Source organism: Vitis vinifera, chromosome 13 (genome assembly GCF_030704535.1).
Source record: "Vitis vinifera cultivar Pinot Noir 40024 chromosome 13, ASM3070453v1".
NCBI lineage: Eukaryota > Viridiplantae > Streptophyta > Magnoliopsida > Vitales > Vitaceae > Vitis > Vitis vinifera.
In genome coordinates this window covers 3,603,700-3,611,703 of record NC_081817.1, presented here as the reverse complement: position 1 = coordinate 3,611,703, position 8,004 = coordinate 3,603,700, and the positions used below count along the sequence as shown (strand labels likewise).

At 37.4% G+C, this 8,004-nt stretch overlaps 1 protein-coding gene across 4 annotated transcripts; it reads left to right on the top strand.

Annotated features, from left to right (window-relative positions):
• The first annotated feature begins 136 nt into the window (after positions 1-136).
• Positions 137-7,804, top strand: LOC100258213 (probable methyltransferase PMT11). 4 transcript variants are annotated; one of them, XR_787156.3, is made up of 11 exons: positions 147-1,047; positions 1,414-1,563; positions 1,644-1,914; positions 2,319-2,429; positions 3,040-3,199; positions 6,066-6,323; positions 6,441-6,563; positions 6,683-6,760; positions 7,160-7,425; positions 7,509-7,677; positions 7,763-7,804. XR_787156.3 is itself a non-coding variant. In XM_002282521.5 (9 exons), the coding sequence occupies exons 1-9, from the start codon at positions 343-345 to the stop codon at positions 7,362-7,364; spliced, it is 2,061 nt and encodes a 686-aa protein (XP_002282557.1). In that variant the 5' UTR covers positions 137-342; the 3' UTR covers positions 7,365-7,804. The 4 variants fall into 4 exon arrangements, 1 of the variants encoding a protein (XP_002282557.1); XR_787155.3 differs by having other exon boundaries at positions 7,509-7,804; XR_787154.3 differs by having other exon boundaries at positions 7,160-7,677.
• The last annotated feature ends 200 nt before the right edge of the window (positions 7,805-8,004 follow it).

Sequence of the window (8,004 nt, the reverse complement as noted above, 5' to 3'; positions counted from 1 at the left end):
AATTATTTTTTAACACATGGCAAAAGCAGGCCTAATATTTCAATCCTTATCACCAACGCATTTATCTGTGCTAATACGTGTGGGATAAGTTATTTGCCCGTAAAGAGCGAATCGTTGTTTGTGAACCGCTAAAAATATCTGATGAAAATCAGACGGTGAATGCACCCTGAAAGGGGGGAGAAGCACGCACATGATCGATCCCCTCTCCCGGGAATGACCTGGCACCGACCTAAACTGCAAAGTGTCACAGCTAGAGAGAACTGAAACTCACTCACTCCCATACTAAAAGGCTTACATTTTCAGAGAAGGAAGAGGGAGTTACAATTAACTGAAATCCGAACCATGAAGCTACTCAACAATGGAGATCCTCGCAGAGCCCCTTCGCTTCTGACGATCTCAACATTTGTCGTTGTTTCATTCGCGTTTTTCTATGTCGGCAAGCACTGGTCCAATGGCTACCAGCAGCTCATCTTCTACACATCGCGCCAAACGCCAATGGCATCCGGAGCTCCAACCATCGGGATCTCTCCAAACTTCAATATGACATTTGATGTTTCTTCTATGATCGCAAAGAATCAAACCCTAGATTCGACTCTGCCGTCTCCGGCTCCAATTTCTTCTCCGGCGCCTGCTCCGCCGGCTCCAATTCCTTCTCCAGCGCCTGCTCCGCCCGCTCATCTGGCGCCCGGCTCGATAAAGACATTCGGGATCGTGGATGAGAATGGGACAATGGCCGAGGAGTTCGAGGTCGGCGACTACGATCCGGAGTTTGTGGAGAATTGGGGAAATGGGAGCGATGCGGAGGTTGGTGGCAGCAGTGGCGGAAGTTTTAGGTTTGGGATTAAGAAGTTTAAGATGTGTCCAGAGACAATGAGAGAGTATATACCATGTTTAGACAATGAGGAGGCGATTCGTAATCTCAAGTCCACGAAGAATGGGGAAAAATTTGAGCGACATTGTCCGGAGAGAAGTCGAGGTTTGAATTGCTTGGTTCCTGCGCCCAAGGGATACAGGACTCCAATCCCTTGGCCAAAAAGCCGGGATGAGGTACTCGGTTCTTAAACTATCTGATTGGTTGCTGATAAAATATAAGAAAATGAGAAAACATTCAATTCTGCAGCACCTATTTCAAACTTTTTTCAATGGTTTCTTAAACTTTTCAGCAACCATACAGACATGTAATTTTTATTTTTATCCTCAGTTTTTTTTTTTTTTTTCATTTTATATATATATATATATCTTTGATTGGTTATGGGAATTTCCAAAAAACGGTTTCGTTTGGGTTATCATAATTTGTAAATTCAAACCAACGCTTGAATTTTTGGAACCAATTTAATGGCAACTATTGTATTCTGATAGCTCGTTTCTTTAACATATTCATGGTCGTTGGGTAGTCACTGTCACTTATTTCAGGTGTGGTTTAGCAATGTTCCACATACAAAGCTAGTGGAAGATAAAGGAGGTCAGAATTGGATTTCAGTAGATAAGAATAAGTTCAAGTTTCCAGGAGGTGGCACACAGTTCATACATGGAGCAGATCAATACTTAGATCAGATTTCAAAGGTTGTTTTGTTCTCAAGCACCTAATTGGGTGAAGTTTGGAATTACCGTTCTGATGCTCATTTTCAACTCTGTATGTGTAGATGGTGCCTGACATTGCGTTTGGCAGGCATACTCGAGTTGTTTTGGATGTTGGATGTGGTGTGGCCAGTTTTGGTGCCTATTTGTTATCACGGAATGTCATCACTCTGTCCATAGCTCCCAAAGATGTTCATGAGAACCAGATTCAATTTGCTCTTGAGCGTGGTGTGCCTGCAATGGTGGCAGCTTTTGTGACTCGTCGTTTGTTGTATCCCAGTCAGGCTTTTGACTTGATACATTGTTCAAGATGCCGAATCGACTGGACCCGTGATGGTAAGCTATTTCTTTTACACCAGGTGTTTCCTGTCTTTGCCTCATGCCTGATTACTCTGTTTTGTACTTGCTAAGTAAAAAAGGGCTATTGGTTCAAAGTCATCAGACATTTTAAGCTTGTGATGTCAGTGTGTACATAATCTAGTTTGTTGGTGTACAATGTACTTATTTACATTTCAAAGTTATAATATACTGAAGCATTACCATTTGGGATTCTGTTATTAATAACCAGTTGGACTATTAATTTTGTAAACAGAGTCTAGAAAAGACATGGCCTATTCACTCGTATGCAAACAAAAGCAAAAAGAGAAAGAGAAAGCTCACTTAAGATTTTTTTTTGTTTAATTGTTAAATTTACTAGGGGACACTTTCTGATCATGCTTTTTCCTTTCATTTTGATGAAGATGGAATCTTGCTGCTTGAGGTAAATAGAATGCTTCGGGCAGGAGGATACTTTGCTTGGGCAGCACAGCCAGTTTATAAGCATGAAGAAAACCTAGAAGAACAGTGGAAAGGTATCATTTTCTGGGACTCTTATTCAAAATAAGCTATTGATATCTTATCAAAGAAGTAAGCCTATTGAAAAGTTATGGTCACTTTAATTACCTTTTTGAGAAATTTCAAAGTTAAAGTAGTAATATTTTTTAATAACAGGAACAAGTTTAGAAGTTTTGGTCCTTTGTTCCAATGTCCATTTTCTATGAGACCTGTGCGTCTGAAGTTTATAACCGTCACATATTTTATTTCATTTTCTTGCAGGAGAACTCCAAAAAAATGATCTAATATTTTCTGATAAAAGAATATATAATTTGTAATATCTTCACAACTGTGGGTTGTAGTTACTAAAGTGCTTGTCAATGACCAACCTGTCCACCCAAATGATGTGAACCCAAGTGTTTTCAAAGGGGGACAGAGTAATCAAATATTAGAACAAAATCAATGACACTCAGTTTGCTGCCATCACTAGTTTGCCAATGTGCTGTGAACCGGCCAATCCAACCTAATTAAACTGTCCTGAGCTTGTGCAAATCAGTTTTAATAGTTATGCTGCATTTACCAGTGTAACTTCCCATAACATCATTGATTTTCCATATATGATTTTTTTATTATTATTATTATTATCAGAGATGGTCAACCTTACCACTCGTCTTTGCTGGGAGCTTGTGAAAAAGGAGGGTTATATTGCAATATGGCAGAAGCCCTTCAACAACAGCTGCTATTTGAACCGCAAGGCAGCAACCAAACCTCCATTATGTGATCCAGATGATGATCCAGATGATGTTTGGTATATTCACTACTCTTCTTTTTCTTCTTCTTCTTCTTTTTTTTTTTCCTAAAAGAAAGAAAAGAAAAATGAACAGTTTTTAGTATATTTACTTCTAATCATGACAAATTTTCATTAAACTACAGATGACACTTTGACACTGTAGGCTTTACCATGTATACTCAGCAATTTCAATTAAGTATAGTGGACAGATGCTTTACTATGCTGATATATCACACTTATTGCATAAGATTTTGTCACTGAATTCAAGGAATATCCTGAAAGCAGCCATAACTAGTAAGACTAATTATCATCTTCCCTTCACTATTAGAAGGTTTCCATTTTTCTTTTCTTTTTCTTTTCTTTTTTATTTTTTTTGGTTGATGATTCACATAAGTGTTACATGATTTTCCAATATGAGAGCTTGTTATTATTGTTATTTAGAATGATGTGGTTGGGGGATCGACACACACACAGGACCTGGATACAAATGATTTAGGCTACTGTTGTAATTTTTCCTGATATGCCATATGTTAACTGTGCTGAATACATGATTTAGGAGCTGATATAAATTTTCATCGTATGTTTAATATCATTTGGCATCCATTTGTATTGATAATATGTATTATAAACTGCACAAAAAATTGATTACTACTTGAAACATGTCTGAAACACATGATCTTAATTTATTTGGACTGTGATATTGCTTCATTGTATTCCTATGTGGGAATCGTAATAATATCAGTGTTAAATGGCGGGGAAAGAGAGCATATTTTCTACAATTTCATTTTATGGGGTTTTGTTTCTTCTCTCCATAGTTCAAAGTCGCGGTATCGGTCATTGACTCGGGAGGTCTTGAGGCACATCTGTCTCGGTATCTCGGATCGGTATCGGGTGATATGCAAAAAATTCTAATTTAAGAGCTTAAAATAATTTTAAAAGATTATGAAAATTATTTAAAAAATTAAATACAAATAAGTAGAGTGAAAAATTAATAAAATAAACTTCTATTATATTTAAAATTATTCAAATTATAATAAAAGCATACTTTTGGGATGATTTAAAATAATATTAAAAATCTCTAAAAATATTTTTATTTAATCACTTGATAATAAATGTTTCTTGTTGAAGATGAAAATAATAAAAAGAAATTTTTTTTTAATAAAAAATTGTTTAAATTAAATATTTTGAATTTAAAAAAAATATTTTTAACTATTAAAAAAATAAAACGATGATTCATCTTTTAAAAAATAAATATAATTTTTCTTATAAAATATATTCATTAATTTTAATTTTTATATAAATATTCATTTCCTATTTATTTGATATAAGTCTAATATTCATTATTAATTTTTTATCATTATAATTTTCATCAAATTATTTAAAACTTAAATTCCCACCAAATACTCATTATCTACTTAAAAAATAAATACATATTATTTAAAACCTAAATCCTCACCTATTTATCCAAAAAAAAAAAAAAAAACCAAATCCACATCTATTAAATACTCATAACCACCATTGACGGGTCAAACACCCATTTCTCCCCACAACCAGCTCCTCCGCAGGCCCACTTTCTCTCTTCTCCCACTTCCATCGGCCACCTCACCGTCATTCTCCGTCGATAATAGCGATGCTGGAGTCCGGCGACTCTGCCTCCTCCTCATGTCGCTCAGTTCCATCTCCGGCAAGAACTTGGGGGATCCGACCGGCGACTACATGATGCAGTCCATCTCTGTAATCTGTATTTTTCATTTTCGTGGGTTTTGATCCTCTCATCTTCTCTACCATTTCTACTCCAATATTACCTTTTTTTCCATTACCAATAACCCAAATAGCTTAGTCTCAACATGATCTTGGAGTTGTCTCAACGTTTCCATGGGATTCACTCTTTCAATTCAACCGAGTTTGTTCGACAAAATATCCAACTCGGGTATCGGTCCGGTACCGGCCATGGTCGAGGCGGATACGACTCGGCCGAGTCATACCGGTATCAACCGAGATTTTGAACCCTGCTTCTCTCTCTCTCTCTCTCTCTTCGTAATAATCTGTGTTAAATGGCGGGGAAAGAGAGCATCTTTTCTACAATTTCATTTTATGGGCTTTTGTTTCTTCTCTCTCCCCCTTTTTTTTTTTGGCGGGTTGGGGGGGTGGGGGGGAGAGGTTTGCTCAAAAACTCCTCTCTTTAAACCTTTTTGGCTAGGGCTATGTGGTGAACCCAACTACTCAGACTTGGTGCAAGCTTGTTCATGAGGATGAACAAGTGAAGTCTCAGTCCTAGCTTTAAGCTCTATAATTTTAAAGCCAAGCTCAAACAACCTAATACTCGTCTTGCTCAGCTCATAAACACTCTAAAGAATTTAAGACAAATTGAGCTCCTTGGGCTGGACTCAGAATTGGCTTAGGTGAGAGCTCACTTAATATTTCTTGTGAGATCGATGAGCCTCAGTTTTATTTTCAAGTTGTTTGTTTTTGCAAACCAAGCTCGAGCAGCCTGCACTCAGTTTGGTTAGGTCTGGCTGCTTTGCAACCATACTTTAGATAGCGACATGAGTTGTTGGTTCTCCTTTCAACTTCCAGAATTATCATCAAGGAGTTTCCCCTTATGTAACCCTGGTTTTGCAATTAATTTCTGCCCATTTAACATTGATAATGGGCATGGTCTCGTCTATTTCTCATCAAAGAACCAGGCCAAGCATTCTTTGGGATTTATTTACAGCTATGACGATATGTGGGAAAATGTTAAACCATCTCATAATGTTGTTGGAAGAAATTGAATGCATATGGTTTAGTGCATTGCAAGAGCTTTCACCTAATCCCTTATTCTCATGATTCTTATTTATGAGGTTTCCTTTCATGGTAAATTTATTCTTTGCATGATTACAAGGTATGTTGATCTGAAAGCATGCATCACTCGACTACCTGAGGATGGATATGGAGCAAATCTTCCTACATGGCCTGGACGCTTGCAAAATTATCCTGACCGGCTCCAAAGTATACGCATGGATGCCTATATATCTAGAAAAGAGCTCTTCAAGGCAGAATATAAATACTGGAAAGAGATAATAGACGGATATTATCGTGTCTTAAAATGGAAGAACTTTAAATTGAGAAACGTGCTGGATATGAGAGCTGGATTTGGCGGGTACCCTATTCATCTCAAGCTTGTTCCATTTCAATTTTCATTTATTGCCTTGTGGTCCTTGTTGTGCTTCATTTGAATTACTCCATATTTTTATGGTTAATTTCATGGTTTTGGCAGATTTGCTGCTGCATTGACCGAAAGAAAAGTTGATTGCTGGGTTCTTAATGTTGTTCCTGTGAGCGGGCCCAATACCTTGCCTGTCATATATGATCGTGGACTCATAGGAGTTATGCATGATTGGTAATTTTAACTATTTAATTAGCTAACCATATTCTATTGGTTGAATTTTCATTTAGTGCTTCCCAATATTGTTTGAATTTCACTGGTTTAAGTATAATGAGTTGTATAATACTTTCCAGGTGTGAGTCCTTTGACACGTATCCCAGAACCTATGATTTCTTGCATGCAGCTGGTCTCTTTTCTATTGAGCGAAAGAGGTATGCCCCAATTCTGTTCCCAAGTTTGCTAGGTGAATGTCTCGTGTCTCTACATTTTTCTTCAAGCTTCCGTTCTCCCTTGTTATCTTGTCTTTCTCTTCTATAGAGGAGGATGACTGCAAGGTTTAGTGACAAATTGCAGATTCAGAAGTAATCCCCTGGAATAATTCAGAATTTCAGAAATTATGCTTATTATGATAAAAATATTATTATTTTCTGTTGAAATAAGGTAGAATTGTCATGAGTAGTTTGGGAAAATACATTATTAATTTAGGGATGATATTATACAATTGGGTAAATAGTCAGGGAAATCCGTCTCAAGGGCAAGGGTCGTTTTGTGAGAATTGAGACATTGTTATTTCCATGAGTTGACACATATTTTTCATTTGTATGTATCAGATGCAACATGTCCAGCATCATGCTTGAGATGGATAGGATACTGAGACCCGGCGGACATGCATACATCCGTGACTCTATCATTGTCATGGATGAACTTCAAGAGATCGCGAAAGCCATGGGTTGGAAGGTCTCGGTGCGACCCACGTCTGAAGGCCCTCATGCAAGTTACAGGATCTTGACATGTGAAAAACGCATGTTGCACTGAAGTTGAAGCAATGGATTTGGAAACCAAATTGGATTTTAATTTTACCTTTCCCTTTGAAAAGGTAAGATCAAGAAGACCTAACTTCTCTCTGATTCCTCCATCAAAATGGAGGGTGGATGGCTGTTAAATCTTATCACTTTGCAGGAGAGGGGGAGAGAAGGGCAGAATTCTTTGAATTGTCTGGTGTGATTTGGCAGCTAATTCACATACGGTGCCAAGCTCTCAGTTCATAGATGTCATACAGAATTCTGGGCGAGTGGGGGAGTCCAGTACTGGCAAGGAATTGATCTCACTTAAATTTCACAGCTCTTAGGTAACTAATCTTTGAAAGATCATACATGATAATATGAAGAAGTTTCTTCAACTTATTGATGCAGTTGTAGTTGTGATTTATGCAGTTTTGATCAGGAAATATATGCAATCTTCAGTTTTAATATAAATCGTGGACAGCCCATTCAAGTTTTTCTGGGCCTTCATCCAGTTCAATCCAAGTTAATAAATTACTGTCAAATTCTGCTCGGGTGCCCTTACATCAATATGGTAATTGTGTCTTCAAGTTAGAGGAGATGGCTGCGATGCTAGGACAGTCAGATAGCCGCTACATGATGGGCAAATTAATTAATATAGCTGGTTTCCTTTT

Excerpts from the sequence above, each read along its gene's own strand:
- LOC100258213 (XM_002282521.5), top strand. The coding sequence starts at position 343 with ATGAAGCTACTCAACAATGGAGATCCTCGCAGAGCCCCTTCGCTTCTG. Across the intron at positions 1,048-1,413 it reads GGCCAAAAAGCCGGGATGAG|GTGTGGTTTAGCAATGTTCC; the intron begins GTACTCGGTTCT and ends CACTTATTTCAG. Across the intron at positions 3,200-6,065 it reads GATGATCCAGATGATGTTTG|GTATGTTGATCTGAAAGCAT; the intron begins GTATATTCACTA and ends CATGATTACAAG.